The sequence below is a fragment of the Oncorhynchus keta genome, chromosome 12 (genome assembly GCF_023373465.1).
Source record: "Oncorhynchus keta strain PuntledgeMale-10-30-2019 chromosome 12, Oket_V2, whole genome shotgun sequence".
NCBI lineage: Eukaryota > Metazoa > Chordata > Actinopteri > Salmoniformes > Salmonidae > Oncorhynchus > Oncorhynchus keta.
The window spans coordinates 45,434,705-45,458,038 of NC_068432.1; the positions used below are offsets into that span (position 1 = coordinate 45,434,705).

General features: G+C 43.2%; 1 protein-coding gene and 2 pseudogenes across 2 annotated transcripts; 1 reads left to right on the plus strand and 2 right to left on the minus strand.

The window, feature by feature from the left end:
• LOC127906403 (tyrosine-protein kinase JAK2-like) overlaps window positions 1-10,265 on the plus strand; it is a 100,540-nt pseudogene extending 90,275 nt beyond the window's left edge.
• A 982-nt stretch (window positions 10,266-11,247) lies between these two features.
• LOC118391558 (relaxin-3) lies at window positions 11,248-13,670 on the minus strand. 2 transcript variants are annotated; one of them, XM_035783055.2, is made up of 2 exons: window positions 13,261-13,670; window positions 11,248-12,101 (listed from the first exon to the last, which is right to left on the minus strand). In XM_035783055.2, the coding sequence occupies exons 1-2, from the start codon at window positions 13,277-13,279 to the stop codon at window positions 11,743-11,745; spliced, it is 378 nt and encodes a 125-aa protein (XP_035638948.1). In that variant the 5' UTR covers window positions 13,280-13,670; the 3' UTR covers window positions 11,248-11,742. The 2 variants fall into 2 exon arrangements, with proteins under 2 accessions (XP_035638948.1, XP_035638946.1); XM_035783053.2 differs by lacking the exon at window positions 13,261-13,670 and adding an exon at window positions 12,875-13,052.
• A 4,606-nt stretch (window positions 13,671-18,276) lies between these two features.
• LOC118391624 (plasminogen receptor (KT)-like) lies at window positions 18,277-22,658 on the minus strand (annotated as a pseudogene).
• Window positions 22,659-23,334: the final 676 nt, after the last annotated feature.

Here is a 23,334-nt window from a genome sequence, read left to right on the forward strand (position 1 = left end):
TGTCCAAATCGGCTCTAACACCTGTAATGCTGTAATACTGTACGCCTGTAATGCTGTACTCCTGTAATACTGTACGCCTGTAATGCTGTACTCCTGTAATACTGTACGCCTGTAATGCTGTACTCCTGTAATGCTGTAATCCTGTAATATTCTCATGTAATGCTGTACTCATGTAATGCTGTACACCTGTAATGCTGTACTCCTGTAATGCTCTACTTATCTACTCCTGTAATGCTGTACTCCTGTAATGCTGTACTCCTGTAATGCTCTAATCCTGTAATATTCTCCTGTAATGCTGTACTCCTGTAATGCTGTACTCCTGTAATGCTGTACTCCTGTAATGCTGTACGCCTGTAATACTGTACGCCTGTAATGCTGTACTCCTGTAATGCTGTACTTCTCTACTCCTGTAATGCTGTACTCATGTAATGCTGTACGCCTGTAATGCTGTAATACTGTACGCCTGTAATGCTGTACGCCTCTAATGCTGTACTCCTGTAATACTGTAATACTGTACTCCTGTAATGTTGTACGCCTGTAATGCTGTACTCCTGTAATACTGTACGCCTGAAATGCTGTACTCCTGTAATGCTGTACTCCTGTAATCCTGTAATATTCTCCTGTAATGCTGTACTCCTGTAATGCTGTACTCCTGTAATGCTGTACTCCTGTAATCCTGTAATATTCTCCTGTAATGCTGTACTCCTGTAATGCTGTACGCCTGTAATGCTGTACTCCTGTAATGCTGTACTCCTCTACTCCTGTAATGCTGTACTCCTCTACTCCTGTAATGCTGTACTCCTCTACTCCTGTAATGCTGTACTCTTCTACTCCTGTCATGCTGTACTCCTCTACCCCTGTAATGCTGTACTCCTGTAATATTCTCCTCTACTCCTGTAATGCTGTACTCCTGTAATATTCTCCTGTACGCCTCTATTCCTGTAATACTGTAATCCTGTAATGCTGCACTCCTCTACTCCTGTAATATTCTCCTGTACTCCTCTACTCTTGTAATGCTGTACTCCTGTAATACTGTACTCCTGTAATGCTGTACTCCTGTAATATTCTCCTGTACTCCTCTACTCCTGTAATGCTGTACTCCTCTACTCCTGTAATACTGTACTCCTGTAATGCTGTACTCATCTAATCCTGTAATGCTGTACTCCTGTAATACTGTACTCCTGTAATACTGTACTCCTCTACTCCTGTAATGCTGTACTCCTCTACTCCTGTAATACTGTAATGCTGTACTCCTCTAATCCTGTAATGCTGTACTCCTGTAATGCTGTACTCCTGTAATACTGTACTCCTGTAATATTCTCCTATAATACTGTACTCCTGTAATAATGTACTCATTTACTCCTGTAATACTGTACTCCTGTAATATTCTCCTATAATACTGTACTCCTGTAATACTGTACTCCTATAATACTGTACTCCTGTAATATTCTCCTATAATACTGTACTCCTGTAATAATGTACTCATTTACTCCTGTAATACTGTACTCCTGTAATATTCTCCTATAATACTGTACTCCTGTAATACTGTACTCCTATAATACTGTACTCCTGTAATATTCTCCTATAATACTGTACTCCTGTAATACTGTACCCCTATAATACTGTACTCCTGTAATATTCTCCTATAATACTGTACTCCTGTCATCCTGTACTCCTGTAATACTGTACTCCTGTAATATTCTCCTATAATACTGTACTCCTGTCATCCTGTACCCCTGTAATACTGTACTCCTGTCATCCTGTACTCCTGTAATACTGTACTCCTGTAATACTGTACTCCTATAATACTGTACTCCTGTAATATTCTCCTATAATACTGTACTCCTGTCATCCTGTACCCCTGTAATACTGTACTCCTGTCATCCTGTACTCCTGTAATACTGTACTCATGTAATACTGTAAAAACAGCTGTTTGGAGATGGTATGTTATACCATCAATCAATCAAATGATGATGATGATAATTGATGTTATGTCATCACTGCTGCTCATCATTACTGAGGTCAAAAGAAACCGGCGGAAAGAAATGTCTCTTACAATGAATTGAACCATCAGTTAATATGTATTTTATCAATATCTATTTTAGAAGTATGCATGTAGATATATTGTTGAGGTATGTGGAGCATCCTTAGGGTTTCCCATGGTAAAACAACAGCCTTACCTCCACCTGTGTGTTCTGTAGGGCATGGACTACCTGGCGACCAAACGCTACATCCACCGCGACTTGGCCACGCGTAACATCCTGGTAGAGAGTGAGCTGAGGGTGAAGATAGGAGACTTTGGCCTTACCAAGGTCCTGCCTCAGGACAAGGACTACTACACTGTCAGAGAGCCGGGAGAGAGCCCCATCTTCTGGTGAGAAAGATACCACAACTTTTCTCAGCAGTCCGAGGGGAGAATCATACGGTTGTTTCCCTCCAACATCTCTTACTCTTTTGAATGAGTCTGCGTATTTTTTTTCCTGATTTTAAAGTAATCTGGATTTTTCTGACACAATCCTCTATGTATTTATTTTGTGTGTGAGTTTATTTGACTTTGTTGTGTTGAAGGTATGCCCCGGAGTCTCTGACAGAGAGTAAGTTTTCAGTGGGCTCTGACGTGTGGAGCTTTGGAGTGGTCCTCTATGAGCTGTTCAGTGACAAGAACTGCAGTCCTCCGGCAGTACGTATCTTCTTCTGCTCCTCTTCTTCCACCTCACACTTTCACTTTTCATCTGTAATGCTTTGATGCCTCCTCTGTCTGTCAACCTTTCTCTCTTTGATGCCTCCTCTGTCTGTCAACCTTTCTCTCTTTGATGCCTCCTCTGTCTCAGTCAACCTTTCTCTCTTTGATGCCTCCTCTGTCTCAGTCAACCTTTCTCCCTTTGATGCCTCCTCTGTCTCAGTCAACCTTTCTCTCTTTGATGCCTCCTCTGTCTCAGTCAACCTTTCTCCCTTTGATTCCTCCTCTGTCTCAGTCAACATTTCTCGCTTTGATGCCTCCTCTGTCTCTGTCAACATTTCTCGCTTTGATGCCTCCTCTGTCAACCTTTCTCCCTTTGATGCCTCCTCTGTCTCAGTCAACCTTTCTCCCTTTGATGCCTCCTCTGTCTCAGTCAACCTTTCTCTCTTTGATTCCTCCTCTGTCTCAGTCAACATTTCTCGCTTTGATGCCTCCTCTGTCTCTGTCAACATTTCTCGCTTTGATGCCTCCTCTGTCTCAGTCAACCTTTCTCCCTTTGATGCCTCCTCTGTCTCAGTCAACCTTTCTCCCTTTGATGCCTCCTCTGTCTCAGTCAACCTTTCTCTCTTTGATTCCTCCTCTGTCTCAGTCAACATTTCTCGCTTTGATGCCTCCTCTGTCTCTGTCAACATTTCTCGCTTTGATGCCTCCTCTGTCTCAGTCAACCTTTCTCCCTTTGATGCCTCCTCTGTCTCAGTCAACCTTTCTCCCTTTGATGCCTCCTCTGTCTCAGTCAACCTTTCTCTCTTTGATTCCTCCTCTGTCTCAGTCAACCTTTCTCCCTTTGATGCCTCCTCTGTCTCAGTCAACCTTTCTCCCTTTGATGCCTCCTCTGTCTCAGTCAACCTTTCTCTCTTTGATGCCTCCTCTGTCTCAGTCAACATTTCTCGCTTTGATGCCTCCTCTGTCAACCTTTCTCTCTTTGATGCCTCCTCTGTCTCAGTCAACCTTTCTCCCTTTGATGCCTCCTCTGTCTCAGTCAACCTTTCTCTCTTTGATGCCTCCTCTGTCTCAGTCAACCTTTCTCTCTTTGATGCCTCCTCTGTCTCAGTCAACCTTTCTCCCTTTGATGCCTCCTCTGTCTCAGTCAACCTTTCTCTCTTTGATGCCTCCTCTGTCTCAGTCAACCTTTCTCCCTTTGATGCCTCCTCTGTCTCAGTCAACCTTTCTCTCTTTGATGCCTCCTCTGTCTCAGTCAACCTTTCTCCCTTTGATGCCTCCTCTGTCTCAGTCAACCTTTCTCCCTTTGATGCCTCCTCTGTCTCAGTCAACCTTTCTCTCTTTGATGCCTCCTCTGTCTCAGTCAACCTTTCTCTCTTTGATGCTACCTCTTTCTCAGTCAACCTTTCTCTCTTTGATGCCTCCTCTGTCTCAGTTAACCTTTCTCCCTTTGATGCCTCCTCTGTCTCAGTCAACCTTTCTCCCTTTGATGCCTCCTCTGTCTCAGTCAACCTTTCTCTCTTTGATGCCTCCTCTGTCTCAATCAACCTTTCTCTCTTTGATGCATCCTCTGTCAACCTTTCTCTCTTTGATGCCTCCTCTGTCTCAGTCAACCTTTCTCTCTTTGATGCCTCCTCTGTCTCAGTCAACCTTTCTCCCTTTGATGCCTCCTCTGTCTCAGTCAACCTTTCTCTCTTTGATGCCTCCTCTGTCTCAGTCAACCTTTCTCCCTTTGATGCCTCCTCTGTCTCAGTCAACCTTTCTCTCTTTGATGCCTCCTCTGTCTCAGTCAACCTTTCTCCCTTTGATGCCTCCTCTGTCTCAGTCAACCTTTCTCTCTTTGATGCCTCCTCTGTCTCAGTCAACCTTTCTCTCTTTGATGCCTCCTCTGTCAACCTTTCTCTCTTTGATGCCTCCTCTGTCTCAGTCAACCTTTCTCTCTTTGATGCCTCCTCTGTCTCAGTCAACCTTTCTCCCTTTGATGCCTCCTCTGTCTCAGTCAACCTTTCTCTCTTTGATGCCTCCTCTGTCTCAGTCAACCTTTCTCCCTTTGATGCCTCCTCTGTCTCAGTCAACCTTTCTCTCTTTGATGCCTCCTCTGTCTCAGTCAACCTTTCTCCCTTTGATGCCTCCTCTGTCTCAGTCAACCTTTCTCTCTTTGATGCCTCCTCTGTCTCAGTCAACCTTTCTCCCTTTGATGCCTCCTCTGTCTCAGTCAACCTTTCTCCCTTTGATGCCTCCTCTGTCTCAGTCAACCTTTCTCTCTTTGATGCCTCCTCTGTCAACCTTTCTCTCTTTGATGCCTCCTCTGTCTCAGTCAACCTTTCTCTCTTTGATGCTACCTCTTTCTCAGTCAACCTTTCTCTCTTTGATGCCTCCTCTGTCTCAGTCAACCTTTCTCTCTTTGATGCCTCCTCTGTCTCAGTCAACCTTTCTCTCTTTGATGCCTCCTCTGTCTCAGTCAACCTTTCTCTCTTTGATGCCTCCTCTGTCTCAGTCAACCTTTCTCTCTTTGATGCCTCCTCTGTCTCAGTCAACCTTTCTCCCTTTGATGCCTCCTCTGTCTCAGTCAACCTTTCTCCCTTTGATGCCTCCTCTGTCTCAGTCAACCTTTCTCTCTTTGATGCCTCCTCTGTCTCAGTCAACCTTTCTCCCTTTGATGCCTCCTCTGTCTCAGTCAACCTTTCTCCCTTTGATGCCTCCTCTGTCTCAGTCAACCTTTCTCCCTTTGATGCCTCCTCTGTCTCAGTCAACCTTTCTCTCTTTGATGCTACCTCTTTCTCAGTCAACCTTTCTCTCTTTGATGCCTCCTCTGTCTCAGTCAACCTTTCTCTCTTTGATGCCTCCTCTGTCTCAGTCAACCTTTCTCTCTTTGATGCATCCTCTGTCAACCTTTCTCTCTTTGATGCCTCCTCTGTCTCAGTCAACCTTTCTCTCTTTGATGCTACCTCTTTCTCAGTCAACCTTTCTCTCTTTGATGCTACCTCTTTCTCAGTCAACCTTTCTCTCTTTGATGCCTCCTCTGTCTCAGTCAACCTTTCTCTCTTTGATGCTACCTCTTTCTCAGTCAACCTTTCTCTCTTTGATGCCTCCTCTGTCTCAGTCAACCTTTCTCTCTTTGATGCCTCCTCTGTCAACCTTTCTCTCTTTGATGCTGCTTACTGTGGAAAGAGCTTGAATAACACTTGTTATATTCATAATTATGTCTATTGAGACGTTCTTATCCCATTGTGGTCTCTGTACAAGGTTTATAGATAATTCCACTAATGCATTTCTCTTTGCAAATTTGATTAGTTTACCTGCCATCCTGCTGTAATTAACACAGCTTCTACCGCCACTTCCCACTCTCCCCCTACTCCTCCTCCCTCTTCCTCCTTCTCCCTCCCCCTCCTCCCCTCATCCTCCCCCCTCATCATCATCATCCTCCCCCTATTTCTCATCCTGCTCCTCTTTCTCATATCCCCCTCCTCCTGCTCTCCAGGCATTCATGGATAAGATGGGCCGTGACAAGCAGGGTCAGATGATAGTGTATCACCTCATAGATCTCCTGAAGAAAGGATACAGACTGCCTGCTCCCCAGGGATGCCCTGAGGAGGTGAGTCTGTCTGTCTAATTTAGTGTCCCTCTGATTGCAATGTAACCTTGAGCCTACCTCTGTACCCCTCAGATCCAGCACATGATGACCGAGTGCTGGAACATTGACCCAGCCCTACGGCCCACCTTCAAGAAGTTAGCCCAGACCGTGGACATGTTCCGGGACAGTAAGGAGGGCTGAGGAACCCTTCCTGGAGGTCTCTGCTGGAGGGGCCTGGCCCAGCCCACACCGATCACCTGGGTTGTGTTCATTAGGCACCAAACGGACTGAAAGGGATTACCTGGACTTGTCCAATAAGAAACGCTCAGTTTCCTTTTCTGTTGCAAAGCGCTTTGCTACGGTGTGCCCTAATGAATACATCCCTGACGACGCCTCAACTCTAAAAGACGACGACATTGAAGTAACCTGACCCAACCGTCTTCTGGAGCAGAGCGCAGAAAACGGGGGAGTATTACCAATGGCATTCTGGGACAAAGTCTCAAAAATGGTCTACTTTGTGATCAAACCTAGCCACTTTCTCATGGATTCTGGGGATCTCTGAAATGACCATATGCTGTTACTTTGTTGCCGTCATTTCTCCATTTGGAGATGTTTTCACTGTTTGACTTCTTTCAGACTCTCTGACTCTCTCCAGCACAGAACACCCAGCTGTTGATGATGTGTTAACGGCAACACAGAACACCCAGCTGTTGATGATGTGTTAAAGGCAACACAGAACACCCAGCTGTTGATGATGTGTTAACGGCAACACAGAACACCCAGCTGTTGATGATGTGTTAACGGCAACACAGAACACCCAGCTGTTGATGATGTGTTAAAGGCAACACAGAACACCCAGCTGTTGATGATGTGTTAACGGCAACACAGAACACCCAGCTGTTGATGATGTGTTAACGGCAACACAGAACACCCAGCTGTTGATGATGTGTTAAAGGCAACACAGAACACCCAGCTGTTGATGATGTGTTAACGGCAACACAGAACACCCAGCTGTTGATGATGTGTTAACGGCAACACAGAACACCCAGCTGTTGATGATGTGTTAACGGCAACACAGAACACCCAGCTGTTGATGATGTGTTAACGGCAACACAGAACACCCAGCTGTTGATGATGTGTTAACGGCAACACAGAACACCCAGCTGTTGATGATGTGTTAACGGCAACACAGAACACCCAGCTGTTGATGATGTGTTAAAGGCAACACAGAACACCCAGCTGTTGATGATGTGTTAACGGCAACACAGAACACCCATCTGTTGATGATGTGTTAACGGCAACACAGAACACCCAGCTGTTGATGATGTGTTAACGGCAACACAGAACACCCAGCTGTTGATGATGTGTTAACGTCAACACAGAACACCCAGCTGTTGATGATGTGTTAACGGCAACACAGAACACCCAGCTGTTGATGATGTGTTAAAGGCAACACAGAACACCCAGCTGTTGATGATGTGTTAACGGCAACACAGAACACCCATCTGTTGATGATGTGTTAACGGCAACACAGAACACCCAGCTGTTGATGATGTGTTAACGGCAACACAGAACACCCAGCTGTTGATGATGTGTTAACGGCAACACAGAACACCCAGCTGTTGATGATGTGTTAAAGGCAACACAGAACACCCAGCTGTTGATGATGTGTTAACGGCAACACAGAACACCCAGCTGTTGATGATGTGTTAACGGCAACACAGAACACCCAGCTGTTGATGATGTGTTAACGGCAACACAGAACACCCAGCTGTTGATGATGTGTTAAAGGCAACACAGAACACCCAGCTGTTGATGATGTGTTAACGGCAACACAGAACACCCAGCTGTTGATGATGTGTTAACGGCAACACAGAACACCCAGCTGTTGATGATGTGTTAACGGCAACACAGAACACCCAGCTGTTGATGATGTGTTAACGGCAACACAGAACACCCAGCTGTTGATGATGTGTTAACGGCGACACAGAACACCCAGCTGTTGATGATGTGTTAAAGGCAACACAGAACACCCAGCTGTTGATGATGTGTTAAAGGCAACACAGAACACCCAGCTGTTGATGATGTGTTAAAGGCAACACAGAACACCCAGCTGTTGATGATGTGTTAACGGCAACACCGAACACCCAGCTGTTGATGATGTGTTAACGGCAACACAGAACACCCAGCTGTTGATGATGTGTTAACGGCAACACAGAACACCCAGCTGTTGATGATGTGTTAACGGCAACACAGAACACCCAGCTGTTGATGATGTGTTAACGGCAACACAGAACACCCATCTGTTGATGATGTGTTAACGGCAACACAGAACACCCATCTGTTGATGATGTGTTAACGGCAACACAGAACACCCAGCTGTTGATGATGTGTTAAAGGCAACACAGAACACCCAGCTGTTGATGATGTGTTAACGGCAACACAGAACACCCAGCTGTTGATGATGTGTTAACGGCAACACAGAACACCCAGCTGTTGATGATGTGTTAACGGCAACACAGAACACCCAGCTGTTGGTGATGTGTTAAAGGCGACACAGAAGGCACGTGAGGGAAAGCAACACAGAATATGTACTGTACAGTTAGTAAAGGATGTTCAACTGCGTTCTTCCTTAACTCAAGTGGATTATGTCAAACCACATTTCTCTTTTTCACCTAAGGGAAGAACTAATAAAGCAATACTGCTTTTAGAGACACAAAGATGTGGGAGGAAAGAGATGTTTGACAAAGGCTGCAACCTTTATTTCTGTTTTCTCTAAGCACCCGCCAACTTATCGTCGTACCCTGAAATCTTGGGCTCTTGCAAAGTAACATGCAGAAGGAATTTTTGACTTATGTGCTTCCCCTTTTATAATATTCTATAACTTGACGAGTCTAGGATGCCGTGCACTGCCAGTTGGAAAATGTCTTCATTATAGTGTCGCTACATAGCAATATTTGGAATGAGACTGACTAAATGGTGTAGGTGAAAGCATCAACAGACGAGAAGTGCAGAGATGAGGTGGAATTTCAGTTCATGGACATTTAAGTAAGTATGCAGGTAGCCTATTGGTTAGAGCAAACGGTGACAAAACACATAGTGACCTGTCCTGTGACCTGTCCATACAGAGTCATCGTGAAGAACATGCCCATAGAGATGCAATGTAATGCTGTCTTTAATTCTGTCAGAGTGACTCTATGATCTGTAACTGTAAAGCAGCAATGTGGGCTGACAGGCTTTGTTTGTCCCACTACTCTATTGTAATAATGGAGTTTTAGCCAGCGATCATCAACTAGATCCAGAAGCAGGCCGATATGTTTTTTTTTTTTCTTGAGCGGATGGTCAGAGGGTTGGAACATAATTACAAATCATTTGTGAACAGCAACTTGACCTCAAGAAGCAAAAACAGATGTTTGTCTAAAACATAATAATTTCAAACCTTCCTTAAATGTGTATCTGATCACATTGTGTCTATTATGCATGGGAATACAGATTTCCTACAAATTATTTACAACATTTTTGCTCAGAATAAAACCACCCATGGTTCAAATTTGGCCCGCGGGCCGCCAGTTGGGGCACCCTGGTTTAATCTGTCTGCTCGTTTGTTGCTGTCTACCTTTTATTGAATGTTATGGTAGCTGTGCTGACAGTCAGACATGATGCCGTCATGTCACGGTCAGTGTTTTGTGTGAACATGGTTTTTTTTTTTCATTAAAACAAATCATAACATGATCATGAAGAAGTGGGAAGTATTTAGTAAAAAACATATTTTTTATATTTTTATATACAAGCCAGTATTTCCCTGTGTTTGCGTGTTGAACGTAAATCTGCTGCTGTTGAATATCAATAATAATCCAAAGGCTAAATTGATTGTAAACTATCAGCTATTTTATATCAAAGCAGTCAATGTTATTGCAGAACTGGTCAGAAATGGCTTTTGTTGCTTTGGGTAACCTTCATGTTTTTATTTATTTATAAGAGAGCCACTATTAAAGTTGAACTGTAATGTTATTTGGTGGTAGTCATCCTGTCTTGCCTCACATTAAACATATTAGAATTGATCAGTGGCTCGTCTAAGATGCTCACAGTTCCTCCTGAGAGAAACACAGTGAAGATGCTCACAGTTCCTCCTGAGAGAAACACAGTGAAGATGCTCACAGTTCCTCCTGAGAGAAACACAGTGAAGATGCTCGCAGTTCCTCCTGAGAGAAACACAGTGAAGATGCTCACAGTTCCTCCTGAGAGAAACACATGGTGAAGATGCTCGCAGTTCCTCCTGAGAAACACAGTGAAGATGCTCGCAGTTCCTCCTGAGAGAAACACAGTGAAGATGCTCACAGTTCCTCCCGAGAGAAACACAGTGAAGATGCTTTCAGTTCCTCCTGAGAGAAACACAGTGAAGATGCTCGCAGTTCCTCCTGAGAGAGACACATGGTGAAGATGCTCGCAGTTCCTCCTGAGAGACACAGTGAAGATGCTCACAGTTCCTCCCGAGAGAAACACAGTGAAGATGCTCGCAGTTCCTCCTGAGAGAGACACATGGTGAAGATGCTCGCAGTTCCTCCTGAGAGAAACACAGTGAAAATGCTCGCAGCTCCTCCTGAGAGACAGTGAAGATGCTCGCAGCTCCTCCTGAGCGAGACATGTCTCCTCAATGCCTTACAGGTAAAATACAGGCAATTGTCTTTCATGATCGCTTTGAGACTAAATGGGGTTGAATCGTCATGAGTAAACTAGCTTTGAGGTCTGTCACAGGTACCCCTGGGTAGTGGTGCTAAGTGTAACCGATGTTCTGTAGAAGCGTGGTAGTCTTTGCAATAACCATGATTATGACTGATGGATCAGTGGTTTTACCTCTGGTAGAATGCACGTATAAAATCATTCATTTTTATTAGAATAATAAATATGTTCTTTTGCAATAGCATTATATACATTATTATTATGTTTTAGCTTTTCCATTGAGTGGATGAGACATTTTGACATGGACAAAATGTGATTTCCAAAAGATACTTTATATTGATATTTGATTAGTTTAACATTTTACATACACAACATTTTTTTCTCAGTATTGTAATGGGGTATTTGTGGTGGGTTGTTACATGGTTCATGTCATTCAAACTATTTTATTTCTCAGGGAGGTACAATGATGCTCTTGCTTCAGTAGCAAAGTCATGAATTTAACGATGAGACAATTTGAGCAATTAAAATTAAATATAAACTATTTTCCTTTCACAATATACAGAAAAGTATACAAAGCCGTTTTTAAAGTTCCCCCATCAACAACCCAAACCTTGTGATTATCCGGAAACACTGAAATTAAAATTTAAAACTGCTGTCTCTCACACCCAGTCCATCAACACAGAGAGAAGGTGGAGCTCTCCTCACCCTGTACAGAAAGGAGAATTTAAGCAAAGTTCTCCGTTCTGTACAGGGGGAGCTCCCTCAGCCAGTGTCCACCTCCACTACCTCTGTTCTACCCCTGTCTCACTCAGCACAGACGCCCAATGTCATTCTTTGTGCAACCCTGGTTACAGCACATGCCAGCTAAGCCCAGGGAAAAGTTCCTCTTTTGTCTGTCGCGGCGTGGCCAGTTGATGCTCGGGTTCTTGGCCACTCCTCCCAGCGCTGAAGCCTGGTTCTGAAGCCCCTCGCTGGGGTTGACATCAACCATTAACCCCCTATGGTCTCCCACTCCGCCCAAGAGTGAGAGCAGGTCTGCCAGGGAGGATGAGGAGGAGAGCTGGAGAGGGTGGTCTGCTGCCTGGTCTAGACCATGTCCGTGAGGCCAGTTGATTCTGCTGTCCTCGCCCTCTGTGACATCACTATAGGAACCGGGCTGGAAGGGATCTGGAAGGAGTCAGAGCAGAGGGAGTGGTACAGTTGGTGTTGACACCCGTTAAGATCTCCACTGCATAGACTAATGTGAATACTGGTACAAAGTGAATACATAAAAGGCCTGAAAATCCCTACAAAATACAAAATTAGTTGGGTTCTTTTTTTCTTTCTTTTCCCACCATGTGTTAAGACAACTTAACAATTAATATATGGGAAAATCAGAGGTCCTAGACTGTTTCTGCATGGATAGCAATCTCAGAAACCATGCTGAGTGCCATGCGGACACACCTGGCTAAATTAATTGAAAGAGCTCTGAACAACCGTTGAATAGGAAATTACAAATTAGCCTAACTGACAACAATTAACCTATGATTGCATTTCAATTAGGCTACTTCTCAGTAATCAGGGTACCCTTTTCGTTGAGGCAAAAGTAGGGCACGCTCATTTTCCAATCAAGGAGCTGTCTGTGGTGCTGAAGTGGCATTATCAAGCAGATTAGGTTTCTTCGGCGTTCTCGGACAAAATACTACTTCCAAAAATGTGACTTTCGAAACGTTAGGAAACAACTTTGATTTTAGAATATAGCTACTGTTTTAACTTTAACACAATGGAAATTAATCATGTAGCTCATGTTAAAGTTTTTTTTTAAATCAGCTTTCAAAAACGTTCGCATGAAAGTAACAAGATTATACAGCAGCTGCGAATAAAAGTCCGTTTTACCAGTTCAACATGACCGACGAGTATTTGCGTTTAGAAGACCGTAAATTATGTTTTAGCAGACGTACCCAAGTGTTCATCTAAGGATCTTTTCCAACGGGACCCGCCGCACGTGAAGATAACTGCTCTTATAAACTCTCTGCCGCACAGTTTCACCCCGTAGTCTCGTGATAGGCTTTGAGCGCTCGCACACAAGAACAAACTACCAACACACACAAGGATCACAGTAGTAAGCTTTAGAGGCATTTTCAGTTAAAGAAGTAGAGCTGGTTTCGTTGTAGAGATCAACTGAAGTCGCCCTAGCGTGCAGTCCTGGTGCAAGTGTGAAGAGTTTCTTTAGATGGTGTTGCTACTCTATCAGTCAACGTTTTCTGTCAATGTAGACGTCAGTAGGATATCATGAAGTGACTCTCTCGCTACCATTTGCAGCTTCTTTATAGTCTCTACCCCTCACCATCTTGTGTGCGAGTCATGATATCCTACTCTCCATACACATCAACCTGATGCCAACTCCCCTTCCTCCCCAACATGCTCGCTCACACACGCGCACACATACCACGCATACGCGTACATTGCATACACACCTACGCACGCACACACTTAGATGCGTAATAATTAATGACCTCATATTTTTAGTTTTTCAGTATTCCGAGTATAATTTCTCTCATATGGTAGAATTACAGTGAAATATCTGTGTTTGGGTCGTTGTGGTTCTAGAGAAACAGCTCAGAGCTAAACACCTGAGACTGGCTCCAATCAAATCTTAATCTACAATAAACAACTTGTGTTGTAAATGATGACAGGCTAATAACTGTGTGTGTGTGTGTGTGTGTGTGTGTGTGTGTGTGTGTGTGTGTGTGTGTGTGTGTGAGATGGTACTATGACAGCAGAAAATGAATAATTTCTGTGGAAATGGATACGTTTTTTTCTATTTGAGAAAGTAAACTTTGTCAAGAAATATCAGACCATTGTCTTTTATTCAAGTTAGTGAAAGTATCAGCAGCAGTAATATGATGTACACATACACAATGTGACATCAGTATTGAAAAACAAATGTCCATGAATAGGTTACATACTATGCTCAATGTACTGAGATACAGTGGCTTATAACGCTGCACCACTCGGGATCAATAACTTCTTTAAATGTCCAAATACAATAAAGAGACTCTGAATGTAAAGCGCTGGTACTTTGGCAATACTTGTTAGCCAAAAGAAGGTACATGATATGATATTTATCGTGCACATGTATTAAAATATTAATTAGACTGTTCTTTTTACAAACACTGTGGACAGTTATGCATATGGATGAGTATTGACTTCAACTGGTGAGCAATTGAGGTCACTTGTAATGTGGGCACATTCTAAGGGTTTCTATATCTGGGCACCGTTGGTGTGGATTATTCTAAAACAGTACAGATTCTGATCACAACAATAATTTCTCGTTCACCTCAATAAGTGTCCTTGTTACAGATCCTGTCAGTATCCTGTGTGTATCCTGTGAGTATCCTGTGAGTGTGTTTCTTTTCTCTCCTTCTCCCCTCACAGGTGAAAATCATCACTCCCCAATCAGTCACAAATCATCAATCAGAAGACACACCTCCTCCTGTTTCCTACCCAATTCACCGTTCCTTTCCCTTTGTTCAAAAACCCTGTCCGTTGTTTGCTGTGGAGCTCAATCTCTCTGTAAATGCCATGTCTGTAGGTCTCTGTGTTTCACTCTCTCTTTATGTATTGATCTCTCTTTTGTTTGAGCACCTCCATAGCACTTTGTCATCACCTGTGAGTATTGTTTTTGATTATGGTGTTTGTTTGCTGGTGGGAAAAGGGGGAACCAAGACAAGTCGCCCATGGGCATACACTACCCGTAGGTAAACTTTGTTAGATACCCTAGTTGGAACTGGGCGGACCACCCACTGTATTTTTGGTTAGTTAGCTGTTGTTAAAGTAGGCTAGTCTAGTTTAGGGGTGTTTTTGAATACTTATTATTTCTTTCCTTGGGTCCAGCTCAGCCCCTTTTCCTGCTCACCCCATTACCGTGTGTTTTCCAATAAACCCTGAGTTTGACGGTAGATTTCAGTTGTCGTGGTTATTTCGTTCTCACTTTTACTTTTCACTATTATAATTTGCATGAGTTATGTTACGGGTCTCATTACCATCTCCCCTAGACTGTCGGGCCAAAAGGGATTCGTAACAGTCCTCTATGGATGGGTGGCTGTAATATTTTACCTTCGGAACGATCGGAAACTCAATATCTATCTGGGTATGTTGCTAACCAAGTTTCCAACGTGTATTTAACACTTGCAAGGTCATTTTGAACAGTTTTGGACATCTGAACGTTATGGGAGTTTTTCAGGACAGAGTTTCAGATCATTCCAATCAGTGGAGGCTCCTCTGATGAGGAAGGGGAGGACCATCCTCTTCAGTGAATTTCACAAAAATGGTAAAACATTTAAAAAGTTATCCTTTTTAGATAAAACTACACTAACTATATTCACCATGTTGTACTGCTGCCATGTTGTCATGTGTAGCTGCCGTGCTATGTTGTCTTAGATCTCTGTTTATGTAGTGTTGTGGTGTCTCTCTTGTTGTGATCTGTGTTTTGCCTTATTTTTATTCTTATCCCAGCCCCCGTCCCCACATAAGGCCTTTTGCCTCTTGGTAGGACGTCATTGTAAATAAGAATTTGTTCTTAACCTGTTACTCCTACCCCCTACATTTTCGAACATTCTGTTAAAAATCGCGCAACATTTCAGCGCCCTGCTGCTCATGCCAGGAATATAGTATATGCATATGATTAGTATGTGTGGATAGAAAACACTCAGACGTTTATAAAACTGGTTAAATCACGGCTGTGACTATAACAGAACGTGCGTTTCATCGAAAAGTGCAGGAAAATCTGATCACTGAAAATGGAAAAATATATCCATGCGCGACTTGAACCCATTGATAAAGGTGAACCACGTTTAATGGGGCTGAGGTTGCAATACCTACAGCTTCCACACAATGTCTAGAAAAGAGCGTCTGCTAAATGACGTAAATGTAATGTAAATGTAATGTCTTGTCATTTGCCTACTATTTGTTTCTTGGTCAAACAGACGCAAGGCAGCGCAGTTCTTCCGGTCTCCGACCGGATTGGTTGAGATTTACCCGGACATTATTTCCAGACGGACAGCTAAAGAATATACATCGTCTTGTGATCAATTTGGTCGCTTATTAACGTGTACTAATACCTAAAGTTGCATTACAAAAGTATTTCAAAGTGTTTTGTGAAAGTTTATCGTCGACTTTTTTAATTTTAAAAAATTGTTACGTTATAAGACGCTATTTTTTTTCGTTTATCACACAGTCTTCATAGATCGATATCTAGGCTATATATAGACCGATTTAATCGAAAAAAAGACCCAATAGTGATTATGGGACATCTAGGAGTGCCAACAAAGAAGATGGTCAAAGGTAATGAATGTTTTATATTTTATTTGTGCGGTTTGTGTAGCGACGACTATGCTAATTATTTTGTTTACGTCCCCTGCGGGTCTTTTGGGGTGTTACATGCTATCAGATAATAGCTTCTCATGCTTTCGCCGAAAAGCATTATAAAAATCTGACTTGTTGCCTGGATTCACAACGAGTGTAGCTTTAATTCAATACCCTGCATGTGTATTTTAATGAACGTTTGAGTTTTAACTAGTACTATTAGCATTTAGCGTAGCGCATTTGCATTTCCAGATGTCTAGATGGGACGCCTGCGTGTCAGGTAGGAGCAAGAGGTTAACTGACTTGCCAAGTTAAATAAAGGTTAGATTTAAATTGTTTAAATATATATTCACGTCACCAAATAATTGATTAAAACTGTTTTGCCATGAAAGTCTACAGTAGCCTCAACAGCACTCTGTAGGGTAGCACCATGGTGTAGCCGGAGGACAGCTAGCTTCCGTCCTCCTCTGGGAACATTGACTTCAGTACAAAACCTAGGAGGCTACACAGACTTACACAGTAATTATGACAACTTCCAGAGGACATCCTCCAACCTATCAGAGCTCTTGCAGCATGAACTGCCATGTTGTCCACCCAATCAAAGGATCAGAGAATGAATCTAGTACTGAAAGCACAATCTACAGCTAGCTAGCACTGCTGTGCATAAAATGTGTTGAGTATTTGACTGAAAGAGTGAGAAAGACAATAGTTGAACAGTTTTTAACAAATTGATTTCTTCAAAAATTAAGGAGAAGTAAGAGAGCGAGATAATTCATTGTTTTTTTCAGTTTCACTTAGTTAGCTAACGAATGCAGCTAGCTAGTTAAGCATACTCAAACACCCTGCTCAAACAGAGGGATGCTATCTGGCTATGGCTATCCAACACAACACTGGAACTCTTCCAAGTCAAGGTAAGCTTTCGGTTTTACAAATTTATTGCCATCGGGGCCTGCCGATGTAACTGCTTACTAACTATACACTTTAACGTTACCGCATGATTGTAGCGGGCTTACTAACACATTAGTTCTAGTGGTAGCGTAGTGGTTAGAGCATTGGACTAGTAACCGGAAGGTTGCAAGTTCAAATCCCCGAGCTGACAAGGTACAAATCTGTTGTTCTGCCCATGAACAGGCAGTTAACCCACTGTTTCTAGGCCGTCATTGAAAATAAGAATTTGTTCTTAACTGACTTGCCTAGTTAAATAAAGGTTTAAAAAAATCTTTAACTAATATGGTGACAACGATGTAGGCTATGTAGCAGATATGGTTTGGCTTGGAAAGGTCACATACGCCTGGCTACATACAGCTGATGTGTTGTGCATTGAAGTCCACAAACGAAGGGAAAGGTGAGAGGAGGAGAGCGCATAGATGTGAGGAAAACAACGTGGCTGCTATGAAAGTGAACTGAGTTTACGCGTAATTAGGGCTGTATATGAAAAACTTTTCTTGAACAGAAGTAAACGTAGCGAAACATACCTGAATTTGTCCAATAGAAACTCTCGTTTGCAACTGTTGGAATAATGATTACAGCCTAGATAAAGTAGATGCAGGCAAGAGTGAGCAGGGCGGTATTGAATGTGTCACTGTCTGTCACGTCACATTTTTCTCTCGACCTGTGTGCACATAAGTTGTAAACTTTCATTCATAGGCTAGGTTGTAGCAACCTTATGATGGGTATAGAAAAAATTTGAGTATCATGTTGTAGCCTAAACCTATCAATGTTACTGTACATAGAACTAGGTGAATGGAATATAAATGACAGTCATACACAATGCTGTAGTCGAAATAAGGCCATGATCATGAAGACAAATATTGTCCTCCCTCATCATAAACGGCACGGCACGACTGACACGGATTCTAAACGCAACATAACTGAGGCGAAGACTTGATGAAAATTGATCTTGGGGACAGAGGAGCTTCACTCACTGACTTCCAGGGGTGGAGATCAGAGGTGTGAACAACCCTGAACACCCACCCATGGCAGGACAGTGTCTGTGTCATTTCTCAAAGAGGGAGCTCAGGAAGCTCTTCTTACCTTCTCAATGCTCACGAAGTTGGGCACACCACTTGTAATTTCCAAGTGGCCATGCTCTGAGACCATGATGCTCTCTGCCTCATCTGGGGACACACACAGACAGAAAGTGACATCAATCAGAGAGCAAAGAAAACAAGCAAGGAAAATGTGCATTTTGCTTTCAATGAAGATACTGATATTAAAATGAATATGTGGTGGTCTGGCCCGAGTAATGTTGAAATTACAGCTGCCATAATGTAGTAACTGACTAGAATAATATTGTTTTCTCACGTTCAACTTAGGCTGAGGCTGCATTTCCCACGGTAACCGCCCCCTAGAAGCCAATTCCCCAGAGCAAAACATCTGTATCACATTCTGCATGATGTTTCTTTACCTCTACTTTAAGCACACATTTGTGCTCACCCTCCCTTCACTTTTCTCACTGTCAATCGTGAATGACAATTCTTCAAGTTGCCAACCATTTGATCTCAATCAGTTACATGGGAATATGCATTTAGATCTTGAGTTAAGTACAGTGTTGTTTTGCGTTATGTACACTGAGCGAATTTTAGAGCCGATGACAAACTTGACAAACTGTATCATACCTGTGTTTTGTTTCAATCAAAGCACATATTTTGCCTATGTAACCGATGTGAAATGGCTAGCTAGTTAGCGGGGTGCGCGCTAATAGCGTTTCAATCAGTGACGTCACTCGCGCTGAGACTGGTAGTAGTTGTTCCCCTTGCGGCGGCTTTTGTGGAGCGATGGGTAACGATGCTTCGAGGTTGGCTGTTGGTGGTGTGTGCAGAGGGTCCCTGGTTCAAGCCCAGGTAGGGGCGAGGAGAGGGACGGAACCTATACTTTTACAGCTGTTGTGTTCTGGCCGCATGAGAGAAACATGCGACCGTTCGCACAATCATGCAAAAAATGTCATAAGAAATTAGGTGGCGTTTTTCGTCTTATAGTTACGCTGTGCTATTATGTTCGGTTCAGTTATGTAGAATACTATCGTTAGTATTGTGATCTTGCAGACATTGATTCAGCTTTGATCTAACTTAAACAAGCGCCATTCGCCAGAATACCCTGTTCTCTGGGCAGCCGAGCGAATGGAGCAGAGACTGTGCGTAAACTATAGAATCGTGAAAATGCGCAGAAGTTTAGAATTTTTAGTTATCGGGAACCGACTTCCGGAGAATTGAGAAACGCAGCCACTCTGTTAAATGTATCCATTCAATGACGTTTGAGAACTGGTATTCCTAGCAAGGTTTCTGGTTTTCAGAATGAAAATCAAACTCTTTCTGCTTGAGGCGGTTTTAGTATTGAAATTGGGAGATTTTAATACCATTTCCCCAAACACTGAGCTGAGCCTAGCTGTACTGCGTTGGTCTGGTTACGCATCCACCATCATTTTTGGAACCTTGCTGGAAAGGACAATGTGGAAAATATATCGGAGTGTACACAGTACGTTTCAGGTCAGCTGTCAGTACACGTGGTAAAGAGAGAAGTACGTACTCCCCATGTGGTAGATAAGCGTTCTATACGCCATGTCCATCTGATAGGCCAGAATGAAGCTGAGAGGTATGACGGGGACAGAAAGCCAGCTTCCTCTTATTAATAGCCCTGCTCACGTGGGGATAGAGGTACATTAGACAGTCACAGAGATCAACTAACAGCTAAAACAATCATTCAAACGCGTGAAACCAAACCAATATATATATTTGTGCATGGGTGGGGCACACATTTAGCCTATATTATCAACATGGCTAAGGCTTGTGTTGGCATCCAAAGACAGATTGTTTATTTTATTTTATTTCACCTTTATTTAACCAGGTAGGTTAGCTGAGAACAAGTTCTCATTTACAACTGTGACCTGGTCAAGATAAAGCAAATCTGTTCAACACACAACAACACAGAGTTACACATGGAATAAAACAAACATACAGTCAATTATACAGTAGAAAACAATACTTATAACAATCATGATTTGCTTAAAAACAATTGATATGATTTATTTTTAAATCACACTAGCGAGCTTCACTCAGAACATTATGGGCGAGGGCAACATATTTATACATTTGTTATGACGAAGATGTTGTCGATGGGCAGAAATGACATCTGCGACCTTGCACATGTGACTATTAAACACTTTGAATCTGAAACTACTGAACCATAACCTGTATGTGAATAGCAGGTAATGAACTGTGTACACACATCACACTGCTGTAAATAAAACAGTAGTTTGGCTTTAAAAGTCCACTGCGCTTCACATGAATCAGTTACCCCTCTAATCCTTTAGATCAGTGAGCATCTCACACCTAACAGGTAGGAAATATAGTCACTCAACCCGGCAAGAAACAGCAGTGGTCCTAGGTACATTTCAGAAGAACCAACCATCTGTTAACACTGAAGCTTCCTGCCATTCAGGACCTCTACAGCAGGCGGTGTCAGAGGAAGGCCCTAATAATTGTCAAAGACTCCAGCCACCCAAGTCATAGACAGTTCTCTCTGCTACAGCACGGCAAGCAGTAAAATATAGGTCCAGGAGGCTGCTAAACAGCTTTTACCCCCAAGCCATAAGACTCCTGAACAGCTAATTAAATGGCTACCCAGACCATTCACATTGCCCCCCTTTTACACCACTGGTACTCTCTGTTGCTATCATCTATGCATAGTCACTTTAATAACTCTACATACATGTATCAGATATGAAGGTAAGACCCAGATATAGACAATGTCGAATGAACAATGGTTTAATAATCCAACAGGGACAATAGACAGGTCACTGCAGGCAGGAGTCAGTAAACAAGAGGTGGGGCAAAGGTACCGGGCAATAGACAGGCAATCAGAAACAGGTCAATGCAGACAATGGGTCACTGCAGGCAGGGGTCAGTAAACCAGAGGTGGGGCAAAGGTACCGGACGGCAGGCAATAGACAGGTCAATGCAGACAGGAGTCAGTAAACAAGAGGTGGGGCAAAGGTACCGGACAGCAGGCAATAGACAGGTCACTGCAGGCAGGGGTCAGTAAACAGACAAAGGAGTCAGTCAAGGCAGGGGTCAGTAAACCAGAGGTGGGGCAAAGGTACCGGACGGCAGGCAATAGACAATGCAGACAGGGGTCAAACTGCAAAGGCAGGGGACAGGTCAGTAAACAGTAAACAAGAGGTGGGGCAAAGGTACCGGACGGCAGGCAATAGACAGGTCAATGCAGACAGGAGTCAGTAAACAAGAGGTGGGGCAAAGGTACCGGACGGCAGGCTCAGGGTCAGGGTAGCCAGTGGTCAGGCATGCGGGCTCAGGGTCAGGACAGGCAAGGGTCAAAACCAGGAGGGCGAGAAAAAGAGAGACTGGGAAAAACAGGAGCTAAGACACAAAAACGCTGGTTGACTTGACAAACAAGACAAACTGGCAATGGACAAACAGAGAATACAGGTATAAATACACAGGGGATAATGGGGAAGATAGGTGACACCTGGAGGGGGGAGGAGACAATCACAAAGACAGATCGGGGTGTGACAACATGTACATTTTACCTCAATTACCTCGACTAACCGGTGGCCCCGCACATTGCCTCTGTACCGGTACTCCTTGTATATAGTCTCGCTATTGTTATTTTACTGCTGCTCTTTAATTACTTGTTACTTTTTATTTCTTATTCATATTTTATTTTTAAGTAATCACTGTACCTGTTGTCTTCAGCGCATGTGACTAATACAATTTGATTTGATTTGAAGTGTAAGTCATAACAGCAGCACAACAGTGTCATCATATTGTCATCAACAATATCACTGTCATGATATATGGCATGTTATGTCATGTTATGTCATGTTTATGACAGTATTGTGACACTTATGACATACAGTTCAAACAAAGTGTTACCTCATCTTTTTTGTCCATCTCATCTTCATTAGTCTCTTTATTAACTAAACATACATTTTTCAATGTTATAATTGTATTAAAACATTATCAATCATCTATGTCTAACTATTGAAGAACCCTGGCTTAATGTGAACTAAAATTATGTAGGACTAGAACCCACCCGATGGTGAGACCTAGTTAACTCTATGGAGATCACACCCGAGGGTGAGGCCTAGTTAACTCTGTGGAGAACACACCCGATGGTGAGACCTAGTTAATTCTGTGGAGAACACACCCGAGGGTGAGGCCTAGTTAACTCTGTGGAGGACCCACTCGATGGTGAGGCCTAGTTAACTCTGTGGAGGACCCACCCGATGGTGAGGCCTAGTGTGGCCAGGCTGAAGACGTTTTTGAGGAACTCCCTGGACCAGGCAATCTACATGGCCATTTGCCTCTTATCTGGTTCTGCATCATTGTCTGTGCCTCCATCCGGGCAGGACAGGAACATACTCAGTCAGAGCTCAGGGAACACATCCCAACGTGCAAAACTGGTTCAAATTATGTTATTATGACATCTTTTATGACGTTATACCAAGTAAAAGGATGTAAAAGGACGTTTAGTTGACATCTTTTTAGCAACCAGAAAAATCCGCATTTTTGGTTGTAATCTCGTTCTCTGCTGCAAAACTCTGATCTCAAGGCACACACCCTATAAATGAATAGACTATAGCTAATGTGCATTTCTTTGACACAAATAGCAGGATGTATTTGTTGTTTCAAGAGATGTGAGTGTGAAATGAATGAAAGGAACAAAGAGAGGTGGAGAAACACGTATGAACACCCTTGAACACCAGGCTCTACTGGTGTGACTTCCTCTGTGGGGCATCGTGCCTCCCTGACAATAGATGTAAGAAGAGGGTGATGTGTAGGGGTCAGAGAGAGGGAGGAGACGTATTGATACTCTAGTGACGCAGGACTGGGAGAGTGGAGTGGAACCTGCGGACATCACATCCTGGCTTGGATAGAACTGTGAGTCACTCAATCTAGTTATCATCGCCATCATTATCATGACAATTAAATTATGAGACTGTGGGACGGGACACTAAGACTAAGTGCCTTCAACATATGACAAAGCCTCAGACCTTCAGGGTGGATAAGAAAGGTTGCTGTTTCACCTGTCACCT